General features: G+C 41.7%; 2 protein-coding genes across 3 annotated transcripts in view; one reads left to right on the plus strand and one right to left on the minus strand.

Moving 5' to 3' along the window:
- The window catches only part of Pdzrn4 (PDZ domain containing ring finger 4), a 348,820-nt gene that overhangs the window by 258,860 nt on the left and 66,548 nt on the right, over window positions 1–23,412 (plus strand). For both annotated transcript variants that reach the window (XM_075960414.1, XM_075960415.1), the window contains 2 exons: window positions 1,422–1,678; window positions 4,260–4,362. In XM_075960414.1, coding sequence (XP_075816529.1) covers window positions 1,422–1,678; window positions 4,260–4,362 — 360 coding nt within the window. The remainder of the gene's footprint in view (window positions 1–1,421; window positions 1,679–4,259; window positions 4,363–23,412) is intronic.
- Window positions 1–23,412, minus strand: part of Gxylt1 (glucoside xylosyltransferase 1) — an 817,907-nt gene that overhangs the window by 246,716 nt on the left and 547,779 nt on the right. The window lies entirely within an intron of this gene.

Here is a 23,412-nt window from a genome sequence, read left to right on the forward strand (position 1 = left end):
TTTGCTGGTGTGGAAACTTAATTGCTCATTTTTTGAGGGAACATTAACTCTTTCAGGGTCCATTGAGCAAATTAGCTCCCCTAGGTCATTAAACTTGTCTCGATATGACATGATGCCTTCACCTAGCACCGTATCATCAACCCATTACCCCACACTTGCTCTGAGCAGACACACTTTCTTTGTCTACTCGGGGAGAGAGAATGTGCTCATTTGAATGTAAGCAATTGTTACACAGCCAACATGACTTCCTTCCCTCATTAGACACTCGGGGCTCTTTAAGAGTTCATCAGCTCATGGCAGATATCACTGCTTCACCAACAAACCACTGGCTTAGATAGATGTCTAGGATTGACCCCGTTTAGGATGTTTGGGGCATTATGTTGCTGCTAAATATCTCTTCACATTTGCAAAAGCCAAGATTGATTAATTTCACATAGTTCTGCATTCTAGAGGTGTTTATTAGAAGACCCTCCCCTGACAGGTTATGTTATCAGGACCTATTTGAGGGCAATAGTGTGACACCATTTAAGAACAGTCTGGGAAAGAGGAGAACTGTGCAGAAAGTTTGGATTCTACAAACACTGGGGGACATCACTGGCCTTTAGAAGACAGATAAGGAAGAGTCCCACGAAATGCGAACGGTCTGTCACTGTTGGCAGATAATAAGGGAGAAGGGATGGCAAGTTCCCCCATCCTTTCTGTCTGAAGCTACCTTGATGAGTTAGGTGTGGGGGGGGGGGGGCGGTGAGGATGCTGAAGAGGTGTGGCATCCTCTCTCTAAGGGATTTAGAATAGTGTTCATTTCAAGCATGTTCGAGTCATCTTGGATCTTATCAAAATGCTAACTCGGCCTCAGCAGGTCTGACATAGATTCAGGGATTCTGCACGTTCACAGTCTTCTCCATGATGTTGATACTGCTGGCTGATGGGCCATGCTGAATTGTGATGGCTTTATATAATGCATGTATTCAATGACATGGTCTTGAATAGCATGAATATAGTAAAATTGTATAATATCATGAAAAAATAAATTCCAGATGGTTTTTAGCTAAATACTAAAAATATCACAAGAGATTGCTAATTTTTAAGTGTTGTATGCCTATTTATGCACTGTTTCTACCAAGCTGAAGATTTTGACCGATGTAGAAATTTTTCATTTTCTGATGTAGGGTTAAACCATTAAAACTTTGTTAACAATTCTGATGGTGTTTTATTAATCAACTCCAGATACTTCATAAAACTGTAAAATTGTTTTTTTTTTCTTGCCAGTTTGTTGATACCTTATGTTGGCAGATAGTTCAGCAAATGTCGATGTCTAATTAAATAATCTTTCAAACAACTCATATGAGCGCTGGTCAATCTGTCCTGGAAGCCTTCTATTCTTTACTCTAAGACGTGCACTGCCCTTGTGTTCTTCATAGGTCAATGGCAAGGATCTGTCAAAGGCCACTCATGAAGAGGCAGTGGAAGCTTTTCGAAACGCCAAGGAGCCCATCGTGGTGCAGGTGTTAAGACGGACTCCCCTCAGCCGACCGACGTATGGCATGGTCCCGGAAGTCCAGCTCATGAATGCCAGCACACAGACAGACATCACGTTTGAACACATCATGGCCCTGGCCAAGCTTCGACCCCTCACTCCTCCAGTGCCAGACACCTGTCCGTTTCTGCTTTCAGACAGGTATCTATCTCTCCTTCTCTCCTTCCTCCTAACACCTTGTTTGTTGGTCATTCGCCATCTAACGCAGGCATTAGAAAGAGCCAGAAGTTGACAGTTCCAGGGACAGACTCCCAGCTCTGTTTGGAAATATCTCCCCACTGCGTGTGTGCTCTCAATTAGTTCTCAGCTATCCCTGCCGCTCTCCTCCCTGGTCACACAGTTAGCTGTGCTCTGGAATCAGACTTCCCGAGGCACAGTGAGAAGCCCAGTTCTGCTTCCCTAGCCTTGCTCTCTCTACCCCTCAAGGCTCAGAGTAGAGTCAGGAACATAACTTTTCTCACCAAAGCTGCCAAAAAGCCTCATTAAGGCTTAGGTGAAAGTGACCTACTGGCACAAAGTTCTCTCCCTGAGTCACCTCTCTCTCCCTCGCTTTTCTTTTCTTTACAAAAGAATCCAGGAAATTGATTTAATTCAACTACAATTCTCCAAAGAAACCAATTACCAGATGTATTGAGATGCAAACAAGGAGTCTTGCTTTTCCCAGAGTAAATAAACACAACACGCTGAAATAAGGAGTAATTAAGGGAATTTTCCTCCCAATTTTATAAAATTTAAAGGCGGGGTGTTTTATTTAAATAATGTCACCTGTCTGGTTTTGGTCCCACACATTGTGTCCTCTGTGTTAAGTAATTTTCACACATTGCCCAGAGTTGCTTCCTAAGAGCAATGGTCCCTACAGGCTGCATTTTCACTGCTTTCTTTATCCCAGCTTCTAGTTTGTAAAATACCCACATTAGTGTGCCTGGTCCCAGCCTATTAGTTACTTCCATTGCCTGTTTCAGGGAGTCAGCGGCACACAGCGGGCTTGCCTGGGAACCATAAGGGATACTCATCGAAGCCCCAGCCTTGCCTCTAGCCAATTAATTAAGACATTTTAGAGTGGACTTGAGCCACAGCAATTTTTCAAACATTCCCCGAGGCAATTCTAATGTCCAAGCAAGTTTTTGAAGCTGTCTTGAGACTTCAGCTTGCAAGAGGGCACAGCCTGTGGTGTACATGTCTGTGTGTCTGTCTGTCTTCATTCCCCCACTACATATTCAGTAACTTTTGTACCAGGTACAAAAAAAAAAAAAAAGAATCTGTGGAAAGTTGTAAAGCCAATAGCCCCTAGTATTTCTATTCTGCAGTGAGAATGAACAACAAACAAACAAATGGAATTTATGCTTTCTTGAGTAGACAGCCTTTATTACCTGACTTGAACACGTTTCAGGTAATATTCCGAGTGTTTTACATCACTGCTCTATTGAGTCCTTGTGGCAGCGTTGGGACAGAGTGCCTGTATTATTATATTACCTTCCTGATGTTGCAGACAAGGAGACACATGTGAGGCGCTTGGCTAAGACCACACAGTGAAGAAGTTCCAGAGTCTGACTTCTGCTCTGGGTGGAGACTGGCATCCCTTAAATGGCGTGGACAGATACTTCCCCCAGGTCCTGTAGCTCTCCACTTTGCTGCAGCATCTCTGTCCTCACCATGTGACCCCACAGTATCCATATTTTTCTTTTAATTATTTCCTTATATTAATATTGCCACTCTGCTGTCTTCCTCATTCATTAAGGCAAGAATTAGATTCTGTGCATGAGCATGTTTCCAGCCCTTGGCCCAGAGCCTGGCATCTGGTGGGCATTCAGGAAATGTTTGTGAAATGGCTAAGGTCTTCCTTGTGGCAGTGTTCCCTTCTTAACCAGCTGAAGAGCAAAGGGAACACATCAATGCCCCAGAAAAAGAGCTGCCACCTTCTTGTTTGCAGAGCAAGGGGGATGTATCCACCCAATAGACAAGCAGTCGGGATGTTTCCTTGTACCGCTTTTGCTGTCTGGTCTCACATCGCTTAGCTTTGGCCGAGCAGCAGTCATAGAAGTAGTAAGAAGATGCAAGTGAGAATTTAATCTGACCCTGTAAGAGGACATCAACAAAGGACTCACCATTTAGACAAAGCAGAGCAAGTATATGCTAATTGAACTTACTGGTTAATGTCCACAATAGCAGAGAACTGTCACCAAGAATGTTTTTATTATTTGTGTGCATGCCTTTTATAGAAGGGGAGGGTTGGGCCATGAGAGAGAACGTGAGGTAGAGTCCTAAGAAACAGACAGCAATGTGGGTATATTTTATCATCTGAAAAATGTGTGCTTTTGAAAATGCCAATGAACATCCAGATTGGACCTGTGGCCTTGTACCATCGTAGGCAGCAATTCTAAATGCAACATGCCTATGCAGGGGTTGTCATGCTCAGGGCAATGGAGCAAGTCAGACGGTCCATGAAGCCACACGAACCATGGGAAAATTCACATTGGTGCCTTTGCAAAATGGAACTAGAGCCCAGAACTTTCCCTCTAGCCTTCAGAAATAGGGCACTGATGATGGGCTTTACCAATGGGGAGAAAGAAAAGCAAGGGCTTCAGCTGAAGGCAGAATCACTTTAGCCATAAGCAGATCTTACTCCAGAGCTGGAAAGGCTAAGGTGACATTCCAAACTCCATTTTAATCATGGAGGCAATCCTTGGGATCCATGGCTACTTTGCTGCTGCCTTCCCCACAGCTGCCACTCTCTCCACCCAATGGAGCACGGATTTTATGAAGACAATGAGTACGTCCCCAGCTTGCCGACTGAGGCAGAGAGAGCAGAAGACTTCGAATACGAGGTAAAAACATCTTCTTTCATGTTTCTTCAATACGCTGTGGTTGATGGGTTTGGCATAACAAAGAAATTCATTTAGTCTCAGAAAGAGCGTGTCTACTGTATGCCTAGAATAAGATCTTGCAAATAGCTTGGCATTAGTTATTTATCTGTAGTATTTTAAGTGTATTGCAGAATATTTGTGTAGTGGTATCAGCTTGAAAACAATTGGCTTACAACTTTATTGGTTTTTTTGTACACATATATATATATATATATATATATATATATATACATATATATATATATCCACAGTTGTGGGCGTGTGGGTGTTTTATTACAGCTACATTTATCCTTTTTAGCATAAGTGACTTTCTGGAGTTTAAAAAAGGAAATTGTTATTTTCCTTGTGTAGTCTGGTATTAATTGGTTAAATATATTTAATTTCATTATATTCCCTTTCTCAAACCTATGTTCTCTGTGTTGTGATTCCAGTGTGAATAAGGAAGGGCGGTTTCATGAGTGCCTTAGAAACAGAGACAGACTTTGTTCAGCCCTGCTTAGGCCGCTAAGCATCCTCACGTGGATCATTAGGCCATCCATGTGCAGCTTGTAACACTTTGCAAAGCCCATCTAAGGATTGCTAACACATATCACAAAAGCTAGAGGGCTTCTCTTGGCATTTCTTCACTTCTGCAGCCTATAAATCTCAGCTTTGGCGTACTTTGACATTTGGAAATGCGGTAGATTAAGGACGAGGAGAGGCTGGCAAACAGGCAAAGCACCCACGATTAGCTGCCCTTTACCGCCCAGATGATGTCATACAAGTTCAGCAAAGTGTTCGTTCCATCTTACAAGCAGGAAATCCTGAAATCTCTTCCCTGAGGAGGATCTGAAATCAAATAAGGCCGACTCAGCGAAGCTCACCCAGAGCAAACAGGCGTTTATTTGAAATCTTCCCTCCGCAAAAGTCATCAGCAGCGGTTATGGAAGTCATTACTTTCCTGCACCTGGGCTTTGCAGAGACGAGCACCGACCTAGTATCTGACTTTTGTCATTGCTGTTTGTGTTAAATTTTTATCTCCTGATGTCCCTTAAAAACCATTTTTAGAAACTTGTTCACATATAGACACACGCTAAGATATCCATTAAATTTTATCTAATCATCAAAAGTGACAAAATTGACTCACTATTCAAATAATTTAGCATAAATTCTTTTTCAGTTGATGTATGTTGCGTTTAGGAGTTAGAATTGCCTACATGACTTCAACTTTTTATTGAGTTTATGTCTTATAGCTTTATTAAAATAAGACCAATGATTTAGGTAGACCTTGGAGGAAGCTAAGCATGTTAACAGAAAAAAAATCTGTTAATTAATCAACATCTCATTGAAATACCATAATGCAGACAGATTTTCTTCCAATTCTATAGGGCACACTGGGGCTGAACCATACCCTCATTTTAGTCGGTATCTCTCTTTGGTAGGATGCCGCCGTCAAGACAGTGACATTGTTAAACATTCAGATAAGCTCTCCGTAGTCTGTAATCTCAACTAATCACACCATCATTATTTTGCTGCCTACTGTGATTTTTTCTTGCTAAATGTACCTTTCTGAATGATAGAAATAAAGAATGTTCTCGTGCCTGATGATGGTGGTACACACCTTTAATCCCAGAATTTGGGAGGCAGAAGCAGGCAGGTATCTGGGTTCAAGGCCATCCTGGTCTACATAGTGAGTTCCAGGATAGCCAGGGCTACACAGAGAAACCCTGTCTCAAAAAGGTAAAACAGAAAAAAACACACCAAGAATGTTCTTATGAATGTAAAGAGGGAATCCAAGCATTTGCTATGACAGTCTTCAGCTATGAACACACACACACACACATGAGAACACCACACATCGTTAACGGTCAGGAGGAGACAAGCAAATGCATGAAGGATGTCACCTAATTTAGTAGAAAACAGTTGTTCTACCCAGAGCTCTTCAGTTTGCTATGGCAACACACAAGAATTGCTCATGGCAGCCCCTGTGACACATCAAATTGATTATAAGATCTAGACCACCCACTGCCCTCAGCAGAGACTTTCCTGAACACTACTTGCAGAGGGAGCTCTAGAAATGCTGACCCTGCCTTCATCTTTTGCACAGTTACGGTTGGAGCTGACAGTTGACTAGTGGGGTATTACTGTGACTGAGATGAACTAAATTCCTCTGGGTTTTCATCATCACCCTATACATCCAAGAGTAAAATGATGTGAGCATCAGGAATGAGCAGCGTTTGCCAAGTACAGGAGACAGAGCCTGTGGTCAAAGAGGAGACTCCAGCTCAAAGTGAGAGAGTCTTGGTCCTTTTCTTTCTAAAAGGACATACACATCACCCTGGTAGTCTAAAAGGCAGGAAGCCTGCACACACATGCACACTTTTACGTCCTTTCACACATTCTTTTGTACCAAGGTGCTCGGCGCAGATAAGGATAAACTTGGTAATGCTCCTGTCTTCCTATCCCCATGGAGCTTCATTTCTAGGGAAGAGATGTGGACCAGGAACACACAAACCAACATTCTAGTGACGGAGGAGAGCAGGGGTGGAGAACCATAAGAGTGGGTCACTAAGGAGGAAGAATCATGGGATCGGGGCAGGTGCTTTCTACCTTATCATAGTGATCAGAGAATTTTTTTTCTCATGAGTTACCCAGGAAAATGGAGAGATGGAGTCACGTGGGAGGAACTTTCCAGAAAGAAGGAAATGCAAATCAAAGGCCCAAGCAGCCTTGTATTAGCTGCTTTTATATTGCCATGAAAAAAATACCATGACCAAGGCGATTTAGAAAAGACAGGGCTTGCTGGAGTGTATCCATACAGAGGGATAAGAGCCCCTGATGGTGGAGTGAGGTCATGGCGGCTGGAGCAAAGGGTGGTGGTCTAAGCTCACCTCCTAAACTGTAGGCTGGATGCTGAGAACCGAATGGTCTGGGAGTGACAGAATTCCTTAAACTCTCCAAGCCCGCCCCGAGTGACACACTTCTTCCAGCAAGGCCACACATCCTAATCCTCCCCAAACAGTGGCACCAGCTGGAGACCAGGCATTCAAATGCCCAAACCAAGACCACAGGGAGCATTTCTCTCTCAAACCACCACAAGGTAAAGAGTAGGGCGCTTAAGAAACAGGAAGATAATGAGGTCATTGCTCCAGCTGAAGGCCACACCTGAGTGGGAGGAGATGAGGCGATGTCTGGAGTGGCCTTGGCCTTTGCCTCTGAGGTGCAGTTGCTGGAGCAGAACAGGGCCACATGCTGACCCCTGCCATAGCACTCTGGCAGTGAGGTGGGCATGGCAGGGGAGGAGCAAAGGATTCAGCAGGGAAACCAGTAGAGAGGGAGACGTGATTTCTACCTGGGTAATGCTGGAAATGGGGCAGCGGACAATTTGTAAGGCTGACGCCCAAGCAGCCCTGAGACTGTGTCTACATCTCTGTGTACCCCTGCCTTACCTTGTCGTCTAACAGTGTCCTGTGTAGTATTTTTTTTTCTGACTTTTAAAAAAAAAAAGGCTGGACGAAGCATTCAGACACACACTGCTGAGAGGATCTTAGCAGCAGCATCCCCGTGTTACAGACTGCATTCTGCGCCTGCTGCTTGCCCCAATGCAGACCATGCAAGGATCCAGTCATGTTTTTAGAGACTGACTTAGGGCTCAGACCCAGAGCTGATTATGTACATATAGAGAGATATTAGTACATGAAGTATTGACCCAATAGAACAGAACTTGTCTAACTATTCTATGAATGCACATGTAGAATATTTTAAACACGCAGATGATTAAAATGGATAGATTACCAGCTTCCCTTAGAGCCAGGATGGACAGGGACTGTTTCTTCGGGGATGTTTTAGACCATGTGGCAACGTTATAGTAACTCTGGTGTATTAGAGATCTCTAAAAAAACGTTAATGGCACCCACTCCTCACCATGACCTATCACTGCTTTCCCCAAGAAAAAATATTTGACTGGTTTTTAAATTCCCCCACTGTGCTTCAGAACATCTCAGAGGACCAGTCTCCATGAAAAGATTCACAGCTTGACATTTCTCTCTAAAAAATGATGGCACTTGTTCTCTAATTAAAAAAGATGTATGGTTTTAATTTTAGTTTTTAAGGGGAAAAAGGAAAAATATCGAATATAAACATTGTACCTATCTCTTAAGAGCTAGGGTGCTCCCTGTCAGGGGACCACCGAGGACTAGGCTTCTTTATTCTCACTGTTCATTTTTCCTCCTTAGAGCCAGCCAAGGTTGACATAAATCATAAATAGCCCTCAGCAAGTCAGAAGCAGGACCAAAATCCAGCCTCCACCAGAAATAATTTAAAGGGAAAGCCTCCTAGAAATATACCATTCCTCATCGAACTCCTAAGCAAGAAACGTTTGCCTCTGCCTCCTCCGAGGGAGCTGGTTTTTGTTGTTCTTCGATGTGTTTTGATTTTTCTAGGATTTGCCATTAAATCTCAAAAGTCGAAGCTGGTGGAAGAGTCAGAAATAACTAAAATTCAGTAATATAACACATCATGTTAGAATACAAGGAAAAATTTAACCAGCAGTTTGGACCTTCAGGTGGTTATAATGGAGCTATGCTAATTGAAACCCCGTATGCTCCCCACCTTGCAAGATCAAGGAGAAGTAATATGCACACGTCCGAATTAAGTACTCTCCCTATGGTCATAATGGGATGGAAGCATGAGGAATTTTGAAATTCATTTGAACTGGGATTAAAAGTGGAAAGGAAAGGAGAGGCCAAATATCTATGTACATGTTAACTGTAGGGTGAAGCACAACTAAGAATAAGCATTTAGCATATGAATTATCTTCCCTTGGCAATACTTACACAAAGCAAAAGGAAACCCTTGTTCTGGATGTCATTTTGCAAGACGCCATTCTTGGTGCTGGATATATGCAGAATATTTGTGAGAATTTAAGACTATCATATTTCTCTCACAGTTAAATACCAGTTATAAAGTATGCAGAATTTCCTTAAACACGCATGCACACATGCACACACACACACACACACACACACACACACACACCACACACACACCAGGATTAGCATTTACTAGATACCAGTCATGCTTCTGAACAGCTTTGTCACACAGTTGCCTCAGAGAAAAATCTCCCCCGTGTACCGTGTAGAGCACAAAATGCTTTTCTAGGTGGAAACAGAGCTTGGTCTGTCTCCTAGTGCGGCCTCGGTAAATATTGGGTGGTGGAATAACAGGATTCTGGAGGCCCAGAGCTGTCTGGACAGAGCAGCTCATGAGGAGTTTAGATTCTCTCCCGTTCTTCTGTCTGTCCAAGGGGATGTAAAGGAAGCTGGGACCACCACGCAGTGACAAGAATGTTCTCTCCCTTTCCAGCAGATGTTGGCTTTTTTTGTTCATTTGTTTTGACACTAGTATCAGTTTTGATCCAGTAAGCATTTCTAAGGATGGGAGAAAAAGGGTATAAAAGAAAAAATATAGTTAAAATAAAATATATAGCTGTTTTATATATATTAATTATAAGTATATAAAGTTATAAAACTCATACTTGGTATAAATTTCAAATTCTTCCCATATGCGCATGTGTGTGTGTGTGAATTTTTGCCATTCATGGAACATGTATGGAGTTCCATGTGCATGCAAGTGTATGCACCTACATGTAGTAGTTTGAAGCTGACCTTGTGAGTCATTGGTTACTGTCTATTTTATTATTTGAGGCAAGGTCTGTCAGTTGAACTCAAAGCCTGTGATACAGCTAGAGCCAGTTTGGCTCCAGGGATCCCCTAGTTCCACCTTCCATGTGCTGGGAATATAGATGGGTAACAATGCCCATCTGACATTTTCTGGGTTCTGGGGATCTGAATTCTAGTCCCCCCTCCCCACTTGTATAGCAATCACTCTAAACACTGAGCCATCTCCCCAGCCCAAATTTGGCATGTTCTTTAACCTACCACTCTGCCTCCTTCATAACCAGCGCACGAGTGTGCCCATTCAACATGAGGAAAATGGCAAAACAAAGAGCGGGCCAGTGCCTGTGCGGAAGTCCAAGGATAACTGACAGACTCCGATACTGAGGACTTCCTGTCCAAGAGTTCGAAAGCCAGCGATGAGAGGAACTGATTTAGATCTGAAGTACCGTGAATCCAGAGGCCATAAGAAGGATTATCGTTGTGTTCCAGCAGATTGAGAGCAGAGTGATCACAGGGTAGGAAACATGAAGGATTCAATGCCCAGAACTATTAGTTCACTGGAGGTTGTATGTCACCAACCTCTTTCTCTCCACCTGTCAGTCACCTTTCACAGCCGTAAAATATCCAAAATAGTTTTAAATCACCACTTAAGACAGCAAAATCAATATTTGGAAACATCCCTTAGTAGGAGTTAAGCTATGGACAATTCTGATTTGAACCCTAATCTAGATGAAGCGTGAACACACTTTTATTACTTGGACATTAAAGGTAATATGTTTGTGTGTCTATATGGAGTTGGCTCTTAGGGGGTGCCCATTAAGGGCCTTCCATGCCCACCATTTTCTTAATTATGTCAGCCTAAATCCTGAAGACTAGTCCAGTGACATCATACATTAAACCTTTTCCTTCCAGGCTGTGTAACACAATTTCTCCTTCCTTCAACTACAGTTCTTTGGTCCTAAACAGTATTCTGTCTCTAGGGAGGCTCTGCCTCCGATGGTGAGTTCTTTGTCTCTGCAGTCCTCGCCAAGTGTCAGACAAGTATGATTTATGTGTGCTTTTGCTTGATTGTTGCCCATTCACCATATTGACCAAAATACCCCCAAATTTGCTACAAATCTAGCTGATACTGAGTATGTTGTGAACGCTATCACGATCCTGCCTCTCTAGGCCCGGGAAACAAGGACCCTTAGGCCAACAGTACAAAAAGGAAGGTGTGGGCTTTCCATACTTCATGCCTTTGCTTGTGAGATCCTTCATCCATCCCTTTCTGATGGTCTCTATCATTGACCCAAGTGGAACCAAGAACCATTCCCTCAGAAACAGCCCACAACATCCACCTCACTTAGAAGTCCATTTTCTCCCACCAGAGCTTCGGAGCCTCATTCTGCATTCAGTTTCTGCCCTCAATTTTCTGCCCTGTGATCCAGCCATATGCACCTATAATTGTCTGTTGTTTTGTGAGACAGGCTCCCAGTCTAGCTAATGTGAAGTCTAGCTTCAAATTCCTAATTCTCCTGTGATGGAGGAAGGTCATTGGTTAAAATAAAAGAAGCTGCTTGGCTCTCATTGGTTAGGAGATAGGTGGGAGGAGTAAACAGAACAGAATGCCGGGAGGAAGAGGAAGTGAGGTCAGACTCCACAGCTCTCCTCTCCGGAGCAGACGCAGGAGAGACGCCATCCTACCTGCTCCAGGGAAGACGCACGCTATGAAGCTCCGACCCAGGATGGACTTAGGCTAGAATCTTCCCGGTAAGCGCACCTAGGGGCGCTACACAGATGATTAGAAATGGGCTAAATTAATATGTGAGAATTAGCCTAGAAGAGGCTAGGTAGAAATGGGCCAGAGCAGTGTTTAAATGAATACAGTGTCCGTGTAATTATTTCGGGGCATAAGCTAGCCGGGCAGGTGGCTGGGGTTTTGGGGACATAGCCCCGCCGCAGCGCCCATATTACTACAAATGGCGCCCCACGTGATGGACTAAACTCACTTAAAAAACCTGAGAAGGCTTAAAAATAAGGGAGAGAGAGTTTAACACAGATTTTTGCTGTTTGTTGGTGGCGTCCTGTAGAGAGATTTCCTGATTCGGCAACAGCAGCAGAAAAAACACTATGTCATTTTAAAGCACAGCTCCTTGGGGCTGTGCCGCCAGTGCAAACTCTGGCTTTATGTTTGTGTTCCCGCTTGGGATCGGAAGGAGAGTGCTCTGAGACCTTGACGATGACTCAGAGCTCCCCGCCTGCTCCTGGGCAGAAGGCAGAATCAGGCTTAGGCAGGCGGAAGAGCATGGCGGATTCCTGCCGCCATACAGGGATGTGTTTTCAGACTGCGCAGTGCTCTGCGTGTCAGGTTTGGATGTAACTTGGATGAAAAGAATTTCTGTGCTGCACGCTCAGTCTCAGAATTAAAGTGCTGAGTGCCGCTCCTACCTGGTAGCCTCAAGAGGCTTCCTGACTCAGCAGCAGGAACAAACCTGTGTTGTTTTAAAATGCCGGCTTTCTGGGCCATCCTGCCAGGGCAAACTCTGACTGTTTGAGGCAGGAGGGCCGGCTACAGAGAGAGGACTTGAGTGTTGTCTGTTGTAGCTTGCTGGCTGGCAGGGACCTTGAAATGCTATAAACATGGCTACAGCCAGTACCTCAGCCAAGAGGCTGAAAAGCTAAGGAATGGACTGGATCTAGCTGGCAAAGCCACGCCTTTAGTCCTACTGATATTGCTTGGTAAATTAAAGGCTCTTGTGGTCAGAAAAAGAGAGATATACAGTAAAGAGAGATTCAAAGACAGAAAATTTCTGAATGGTTTAAAGTGTGTTAAAAATATATGCAAGCTGAAAGTTGAAGTTCTTAAAGCAAAAAACAAAAAAAAACGAAGAGAGTTGTTGTGTGTGTTTAATCCCAACACTTGGGAGGCAGAGGGAGATAGACCTCTGTGACTTCAAGGTGTGGTAGCACACGCCTTTAATCCCAGTGCCTAGAAGGCAGAGACGAACAGATCTCTATGAGTTCAAGGTGTAGGAGCAAACACCTTTAATCCCAATGCCTGGGAGGCAGAGACAGGCAGATCTCTGAGAGTTCAAAGACAGCCTGGTCTACAGGGTTATTCCAGGTCAAAGATATGCGCTCAAAAAGCAAAAAGTTAACCTAGGAATGTCACAGCTTAGATTCTTAAGCGCCTAGTGATTTAAAGGCGCAAATCAAAAGTGCTCCTGGATAGTAAAAAATTGCAGATTCACAATAGGACAGATTCAGACCACTAAATGAGTCACACTGTTGGATGAATGTACGTAGGCTTGGGAGAGAGAAGAAAAAGAATACAGAGAATAAATTTAATGGTTTAAAAAGAAAAAAGTAAAAGTAAAGTCTTTAAAGAGACAGAGTACAGATAGTTATAGATATAAATAAAAATAAGCCGCGTAAAAATGAAATATTCACAAAGAGTCTGGATTATGTACATTGTGTTTTCTTTAAAATTTTTGACTGTGAAGGAGCTAAGTACAGAGAGAGATTTCATTATATGGGCTGCCCAGTGGAACCAGAACGGATATCATGAGGGTATGATTTCAGAATTTGGATCTAAGGACATGATGCTTTGGAGAGAGTCTTCTTTTGTTTTCACAGAGGATGAGACCCTGTTCATTTCTTCTATTCCAATTTGGTATGATGGACCATGTCCTCCTGAAGGTTTGCTGTGAACATCTTCAGAAAATTGCTTTGCTCAACTGCCAACTGAGATGAAACTAGCACACAGGTTATACCATGAAAGACCTAATTAACGACGCCCACATTCAGCAGGAAGCAGTTTGGAGAGAAAAAACTGCGCCCATGTTCCCAAATATAGTTTATAAATGTTCTTTTACATTTAAAGGGGGATATGATATAGACATGAATAATTTGCATTAGTATAGATTTTGCTTTATTGATAGAGATTTACGGTCAATTTTGTTATATGTATAAATGTTTCTGATGTAACTTTTACTTGATAACTGTTTTGTTATATGTAATTTTGCTATGTTAAAGTTAAAGCCTTTTTTTGTTTAAACCGAAAAAGGGGAAATGATGGAGGAAGGTCATTGGTTAAAATAAAAGAAGCTGCTTGGCTCTCATTGGTTAGGAGATAGGTGGGAGGAGTAAACAGAACAGAATGCCGGGAGGAAGAGGAAGTGAGGTCAGACTCCACAGCTCTCCTCTCCGGAGCAGACGCAGGAGAGACGCCATGCTACCTGCTCCAGGGAAGACGCACGCTATGAAGCTCCGACCCAGGATGGACTTAGGCTAGAATCTTCCCGGTAAGCGCACCTAGGGGCGCTACACAGATGATTAGAAATGGGCTAAATTAATATGTGAGAATTAGCCTAGAAGAGGCTAGGTAGAAATGGGCCAGAGCAGTGTTTAAATGAATACAGTGTCCGTGTAATTATTTCGGGGCATAAGCTAGCCGGGCAGGTGGCTGGGGTTTTGGGGACATAGCCCCGCCGCAGCGCCCATATTACTACAAATGGCGCCCCACGTGATGGACTAAACTCACTTAAAAAACCTGAGAAGGCTTAAAAATAAGGGAGAGAGAGTTTAACACAGATTTTTGCTGTTTGTTGGTGGCGTCCTGTAGAGAGATTTCCTGATTCGGCAACAGCAGCAGAAAAAACACTATGTCATTTTAAAGCACAGCTCCTTGGGGCTGTGCCGCCAGTGCAAACTCTGGCTTTATGTTTGTGTTCCCGCTTGGGATCGGAAGGAGAGTGCTCTGAGACCTTGACGATGACTCAGAGCTCCCCGCCTGCTCCTGGGCAGAAGGCAGAATCAGGCTTAGGCAGGCGGAAGAGCATGGCGGATTCCTGCCGCCATACAGGGATGTGTTTTCAGACTGCGCAGTGCTCTGCGTGTCAGGTTTGGATGTAACTTGGATGAAAAGAATTTCTGTGCTGCACGCTCAGTCTCAGAATTAAAGTGCTGAGTGCCGCTCCTACCTGGTAGCCTCAAGAGGCTTCCTGACTCAGCAGCAGGAACAAACCTGTGTTGTTTTAAAATGCCGGCTTTCTGGGCCATCCTGCCAGGGCAAACTCTGACTGTTTGAGGCAGGAGGGCCGGCTACAGAGAGAGGACTTGAGTGTTGTCTGTTGTAGCTTGCTGGCTGGCAGGGACCTTGAAATGCTATAAACATGGCTACAGCCAGTACCTCAGCCAAGAGGCTGAAAAGCTAAGGAATGGACTGGATCTAGCTGGCAAAGCCACGCCTTTAGTCCTACTGATATTGCTTGGTAAATTAAAGGCTCTTGTGGTCAGAAAAAGAGAGATATACAGTAAAGAGAGATTCAAAGACAGAAAATTTCTGAATGGTTTAAAGTGTGTTAAAAATATATGCAAGCTGAAAGTTGAAGTTCTTAAAGCAAAAAACAAAAAAAAACGAAGAGAGTTGTTGTGTGTGTTTAATCCCAACACTTGGGAGGCAGAGGGAGATAGACCTCTGTGACTTCAAGGTGTGGTAGCACACGCCTTTAATCCCAGTGCCTAGAAGGCAGAGACGAACAGATCTCTATGAGTTCAAGGTGTAGGAGCAAACACCTTTAATCCCAATGCCTGGGAGGCAGAGACAGGCAGATCTCTGAGAGTTCAAAGACAGCCTGGTCTACAGGGTTATTCCAGGTCAAAGATATGCGCTCAAAAAGCAAAAAGTTAACCTAGGAATGTCACAGCTTAGATTCTTAAGCGCCTAGTGATTTAAAGGCGCAAATCAAAAGTGCTCCTGGATAGTAAAAAATTGCAGATTCACAATAGGACAGATTCAGACCACTAAATGAGTCACACTGTTGGATGAATGTACGTAGGCTTGGGAGAGAGAAGAAAAAGAATACAGAGAATAAATTTAATGGTTTAAAAAGAAAAAAGTAAAAGTAAAGTCTTTAAAGAGACAGAGTACAGATAGTTATAGATATAAATAAAAATAAGCCGCGTAAAAATGAAATATTCACAAAGAGTCTGGATTATGTACATTGTGTTTTCTTTAAAATTTTTGACTGTGAAGGAGCTAAGTACAGAGAGAGATTTCATTATATGGGCTGCCCAGTGGAACCAGAACGGATATCATGAGGGTATGATTTCAGAATTTGGATCTAAGGACATGATGCTTTGGAGAGAGTCTTCTTTTGTTTTCACAGAGGATGAGACCCTGTTCATTTCTTCTATTCCAATTTGGTATGATGGACCATGTCCTCCTGAAGGTTTGCTGTGAACATCTTCAGAAAATTGCTTTGCTCAACTGCCAACTGAGATGAAACTAGCACACAGGTTATACCATGAAAGACCTAATTAACGACGCCCACATTCAGCAGGAAGCAGTTTGGAGAGAAAAAACTGCGCCCATGTTCCCAAATATAGTTTATAAATGTTCTTTTACATTTAAAGGGGGATATGATATAGACATGAATAATTTGCATTAGTATAGATTTTGCTTTATTGATAGAGATTTACGGTCAATTTTGTTATATGTATAAATGTTTCTGATGTAACTTTTACTTGATAACTGTTTTGTTATATGTAATTTTGCTATGTTAAAGTTAAAGCCTTTTTTTGTTTAAACCGAAAAAGGGGAAATGATGGAGGAAGGTCATTGGTTAAAATAAAAGAAGCTGCTTGGCTCTCATTGGTTAGGAGATAGGTGGGAGGAGTAAACAGAACAGAATGCCGGGAGGAAGAGGAAGTGAGGTCAGACTCCACAGCTCTCCTCTCCGGAGCAGACGCAGGAGAGACGCCATGCTACCTGCTCCAGGGAAGACGCACGCTATGAAGCTCCGACCCAGGATGGACTTAGGCTAGAATCTTCCCGGTAAGCGCACCTAGGGGCGCTACACAGATGATTAGAAATGGGCTAAATTAATATGTGAGAATTAGCCTAGAAGAGGCTAGGTAGAAATGGGCCAGAGCAGTGTTTAAATGAATACAGTGTCCGTGTAATTATTTCGGGGCATAAGCTAGCCGGGCAGGTGGCTGGGGTTTTGGGGACATAGCCCCGCCGCAGCGCCCATATTACTACACTCCTGCTTCAAACTTTTTAGTTATACAATTATATAGTTGTATTTTGTATGTGAGTTTTATATCACATAGTTGTATTTTGTCTTGAGAGAAGATCTGGTGATTGTATTCAGTATTGATTTATTTTATTTAATGCTCTCTGTGTGAACCTGAGTGCATGTATGTATATCACATGTGCACAAGAGCCCTCAGAGATCAGAAGTGGTATCCAGTGCCCTGAACCTGGAGTTATGTATGCTCATGGGCCACCATGTGTGTACTGAAAACAGAGCCCAGTTCTCTACAACAGGATTCCCCAAATTCTAATTCTGAGTTTCTAGATCTTTATATCACCAGAAGAGTCCCTCAAACAACCATGAGTCTAGTGGAAGGAGATTAGAAATTTGAAACACAATGTGAAAGTCTTTGTTTGCCCCACAATACTTCAGCTAATCTAACAATCAAAGAAAACATAATTGAGCGTATGCTTTTTGCCAGACGGTAACTGAAGAATTTTTATCACCATCTTCACACGAAGGATGGTTTCATGTGAAACCATCAGTTAAAACTACCAGCTTAAAACAAGTAGACTGTAAATAGATGTTCAAGTTCATACAGATGAGAAAGGACAAGGGGCCAGTGTCACTAGGACCCTTTTTTGTTTGTTTTCTCCTGAACAGTCCCGAAATGTGGGTAATTTTTTAGCACAAATTTGGATATAACATCTTTTCATTCAGACAATATCTTAGTTGACCAATACCTTATAAGGCTGTATTTTCATATGTGGCAAACTTTAATTAAGGCTGATGGTTTAGAATCACATATAATACAGCCTTAATATCACAGGCAGAAGTAAGTCAGAGCCTTTTCATTGTAATGCCCATGTTTATTAAGTTTGAATTACTTTTCTAAATTTTGAGAGCCTATTAGAAACAAGGAAAAGTCTTCCTTCGAGCATGATTATAAAATGAGGCCACAGGTTGAGAAGTCATCAAAGTTATTGTAATTCTTTGAGCTCTCTTGCAGAATGAGATTAGTATTGCTGTTGATTGAGTTATATTATTTTACAAAGCAAACATGAAGCAAATCTACGTTTCACCTCACTGATTATAACAGCACTCAGCCTTATTTGAAAAGCAAACAGTGAAAGCAAATTGAACCTTCCAAGTTAGTTCTTCAACAAGGTAACCATGGACACGTGCACAGGCCTAGGAGTCTGGTTATGAAATGAAGATTCTATACGTTGTGCGTATAAATGATATCTAAGCGCTGACATTTTTTTTGTGTTTAAAGACACTCAAATGCACACACAGAGGATTGCATTGTATTCGCTAAAGGCCATCTGTGTAAGGTTGTGTTTCAAGTGAATATTTACTACACACTTTTCCCCAATGACTTCTTTTTTTTAATTTTTATTTCTTTATTTATTATGTATACAATATTCTGTCTGTGTGTATGTCTGCAGGCCAGAAGAGGGCACCAGACCTCATTCCAGATGGTTGTGAGCCACCATGTGGTTGCTGGGAATTGAACTCAGGACCTTTGGAAGAGCAGACAATGCTTTTAACCACTGAGCCATCTCTCCAATGACTTCTTATACACTCCACTTTCACAACAGTGGAAAAAGGAAAACTGCCTTCTCTAATACATAGCACTTGTGCCAGGATCTCAGCGTTCCTTTCAGACAAGATAGGATCTGTAAAAGGGAAGTAACAAGCAGCGTGGGCTTGGCTATAATTCCATTTCTTAGATGGACCTTGGGGCTAATGTCTTGAATCCCAGAGTCCTGCATGTGAGCTTCTCAGGGACACTCAGGGTTGGCTATAGACTCATTTGACAGTACCTGCTTCTCAGTATCCAACTGTAGCCACTATAAGCAACATGAGACAAATGCATGGTCAAATCTTTTCAATTTTTATAGTGTTTTAATGCTATCAACATATCAGTGTATACCTTTGTAGGTATAGAGGTAAACCCATATAGTATACAGGATACTGTGTGGGCTTTTATAGGGCAAGCATGTCACTCACACGAGCATACATACTGTGTCCAGTACTGTATCATATCAATGGAGAGTGAACAGCATTTCTGTCCATAGTATCTCTAATTTTAGCTTTAGGTTCAGGGCGCATTTCTGTGTAACTCACATACATTTGCTAATTTCCAATAGTTAATATATTCTGTAGGGATTACAAAACACCACTTACATACAGTACTTGGATTTTTAACTAAAAAAATATAGAAAACAAATTTAGTTTAGTTTTTCTTTTCCTACCATACTATATTGTCTTTAAGATGAATATTTGGAAATCCCACGACAATGAGATTTGCCTGAGAATAAAAGTTCTTACTTCCTCCTTGGAGAGCAGTGCTCATCACGTATTAAGTAATGACATATAATGTAGTTTATACAAACAAAACATGTGTCCATAACCAAACATACTAAATGCCTTGTGTCCAGTAGAGGCCTCAAATACAAACTGTTATTATTATCATGACCACCTGAGACAGCCACAGCCTCCTATATTCTTCTGTGAATGACCTTCTTGTTACTATGATCAAACTGTTATGTTAGGTACTTATCTATGACTTTTGTCTGTGTTTTTGAATTGTCATGGGACAAAGCTTTTTAGGATTAAAATTCATGTATTAGTGTAGATTATTAGCTACTTCTTCAGATAAATACATATTGAAAAGAAAGTTTTCCATTTTAGGGTTTTTTAGTTTTTATTGTTTTTATTGCACTGTACATTTTTCTCTGCTCCCCTTCCACCCTCCCCTCTCTCCATCTACCCTCCCACGTAACCCCCACACTCCCAATTTACTCAGGAATTCTAGTCTTTTTCTACTTCCTGTGTAGATCCATATGTCTCTCTTAGGGTCCTCTTTGTTGTTTAGGTTCTCTGGGGTTGTGGACTGTAGTCTGGTTTTTCTTTGCTTTATATCTAAAAGCCACTTATGAGTGAGTACATATTATATTTGTCTTTCTGGGTTTGGATCACATCACCAATATGTTTTTTTTCTAGATCTACCCACTCGCCTACAAATTTCAAGATATCATTACTTTTTACCACTGAATGCTTGTCAGGGACTAGCCTCAACAAAAACACCTTTCTCCAGAGTGGAGGCATGGGGATTTAGAAATACAGTAAAGAATCCAAAGACACAAATGAAAATAATAAAATGCAGAAACATACAGGATAGTATCAGGAGGGAATTCCCATGAGTACTGAAAATTTGCTCACATTTAATTTCTAATTGCTAATATAGCCCTGACCCCAAAAGTTAGGAGTAAGACAAAAGACTAAATTAACATACCAATTGAAAGTCTAGGTCACCCCCTAGACTCACACTCTAGACCAAACACTGTAGACAAACCACTCCCTGGGTGGAATCCCACATTATTTCCATAAAGGGAGCTGGGAATTTGTTGGATCCTTAGACTTTTGTTTTTGGTAGGAACAAACTACTTCCTTATTCCAGGAGCACAAGGTCTGGCAACTAGCCACACCTGTAGCCTTGAGAGAGCAGAACTTCCTAATTTACAACTAGGTGCAACCTTCCTCTGAGGTGGTAGCGCAATAACCTTGAACCTTGAAGGGAGTCCCAAACCCTCTGACCTTTGGCCTTTTGGGGCCTACACATGTAGTTGAGGGGCATCTAGTTGTTTACAGGTTCTGACTATTACGAATAATGATGCTATGAACATAGTTGAGCACATGTCCTTGTGGTATGATTTAGCATCCTTTGGGTATATACCCAAAAGTAGTATTGCTAGGTCTTGAGATAGATTGTTTCCTAATTTTCTGAGAAATCGCCATGCTGATTTCCAAAGTGGCTGTACAAGCAATGGAGGAGTGGTCCACTTATTCCATATCCTCTCTAGCATAAACTGTCATTCGTGTTTTTGATCTTGAATTTTGACAGGTTCTGAATGTTTTCAAAATATGTATGGGCTACAATCTCACCAGTGACATATGAGAGTGGTCTTACTAACAGTCAGTGGTTTTATTTCCCTCTATCTGCCATTTGTGGTGTAGTTTAAGAACCTAGAAGAAACTATTTGGAATGTTTTCATCACAGGAAATGAAATACCCAAAGAGATAAATTTACCCTATTTGAGTATTACACAGTATATGTGTGTGTTGAAACATTACAGGGCACTCCAAAATGTGCAAAACCTGTGTCAACTAAAACATTGCAATTAAATTTTAATGATTCCTGAATTAAATATTAAGTTTATGAAAGTAATACACTCCTATCAGTGTAGCTAGTGGGTTTAACATTATAGATAATATTTTCATGTACCTACTTCCACATTAGCTGCATATGGAAATAAGAGTTCCCAGTGCATCACTGATTAAAGTCCTGGGATGAATAACAATGGGCTCATATTTTCAAAATATGTAAGTGTTTCAAATAAAACTAGGGGTTGCTCCTAGATTAAGCCTTTTTGCATCCCTAATCTTCTCAACTACTTGGTGTTATTTAGTGATTCCTTCAACAGCACAGCTCTGTTACTGAGTGCACACCATTTACTGGTGTGCCTAGACTCCCAGTTGGGTACTTAGAGATCTCTGGCCCTTAAAATAAACGTTTCTAGGTAAAGTGGCACATGCCAGAGAGTTGGCTGTGGTGTTGATTTCTTCCTGCCTCCATTGTCAGGAAGGTACCTCGGTTCTGCCTGGGCCATCTTTGCAGGCAGCCTGCCTGCTTCCTGTATTCATTTTACTGTGCCATACTGAGGCACTGCTCACCATGCTGGTGAGGACTCTCCTGCCATCCCCTGTGCACAGAGTCTCAAGAACAATTCTGTGTATGTTTTCAATTTTATTTTTTACAATGTTGTGAAATTTATAGTCCATCCTTCATTAGACACATTGTGGTTTTGTATAACCACAAATTTTAGATCATCATCAATAGCATTTTCTTTCCATCACAGCCCTCCTCTTGCACATGCAGATACCCCAAGAAGGTACATATACCTTAGCTGTAGCTTTGTGGGTTTTCCAATGTTCCACTTTGAAAAATCCAAGCCTTTATTAAGAAGTGTAAAGTTCATGGTACACAGAGGCTCTTCCCATCCGTTTCTTATGGTCACCTCCCCCTAACCCAAAACACTTTTGGATGCTATAAATATATGCACACACTGCCTGGCATTCACTAAGCAAGCTGTTGTTCTTGATCACTCATACTTATTTCCCATTGACTGGGATAATCCTTGTCTTCTGTTCTGATGTTAATTCTCTGTTGTGAGGAAGCCACTTGTTGGTTCCCAGATGCTTAGCCCCAAAATAATCACACAGAAACTATATTATTTAAAACACTGATTGGTCCCTTAGGTCTAGCTTCTTATTGGCTAACTCTTACATATTAATTTAATCCATCTCCATTAATCTGTGTATCACCACAAGGCTGTGGCTTACCGGGTAAAGTTCAGGCATCTGTCTCCAGCGTGGCCACATGGCTTCTCTCTTACTCTGCCCTTCTTTCTCCCAGCATTCACTTTAGTTTTCCCCACCTAGCTCTTTCTGCCCTGCTCTGCTATAGGCTCAAAGCAGTTCTTTATTAACCAATGGTATTCACAGCATACAGAGGGGACTCCCACATCAATTCTTTATATCAAAATATCTCCCTGCCTGGATTTACTCTGCTAAGCCATTGACCCAAACAGCTTGATTCATTAACTAATAAACACAACACATATACAGAAGGAAACCCCATATCATCTCCCCCATCTTTAGACACACAAAGATAGGATAGATAATAGAGTATTTTTCTTAATTTGCCAATGTAATATTGTAACTATAATTCTTGCTTGATAAATGTTTTATATATGAAACTTTACTATGTTAAAATTAAAACCTTCTTTTTTATTTTGTCCTAACCTTTAATAGCTGACCCATCTCTCCAGTTCAGGAGAACACACATATTAAAGACAAAATTCCACCCCAATTTACAATGAAAAAGATGTCAGTATAGAGCAACCAAATAATTTACTATACAAAGCTTGCATTTTTAAAGTATTTATTATTGAAAATAGATATTTTTCATACAATATATTGTAATTATAACTCCCCCTCTCTCCACCCATTTTCTTTTTCTCTCCCACTAGGAAAGAAATAGGCATCTAAAATATAAGATAAGAAAAACAAAAATAGGACAAAACAGAAAAAAGAGGCCCCCAAAAGCCTATGAAATACATTTAGACACAGCAACACATGCATTTACACACAGAGAAATCCTATAAAGTATTAGCAACTATGATATATAAGCCAAAGAACTGAAGTGGGAGAAATCAAAAACAAAGTATTATGAGACAAAAAAAAAATCATTGAGTTCATTTTGT

The sequence above is a fragment of the Microtus pennsylvanicus genome, chromosome 2, assembly GCF_037038515.1.
Source record: "Microtus pennsylvanicus isolate mMicPen1 chromosome 2, mMicPen1.hap1, whole genome shotgun sequence".
Classification (NCBI taxonomy): domain Eukaryota; kingdom Metazoa; phylum Chordata; class Mammalia; order Rodentia; family Cricetidae; genus Microtus; species Microtus pennsylvanicus.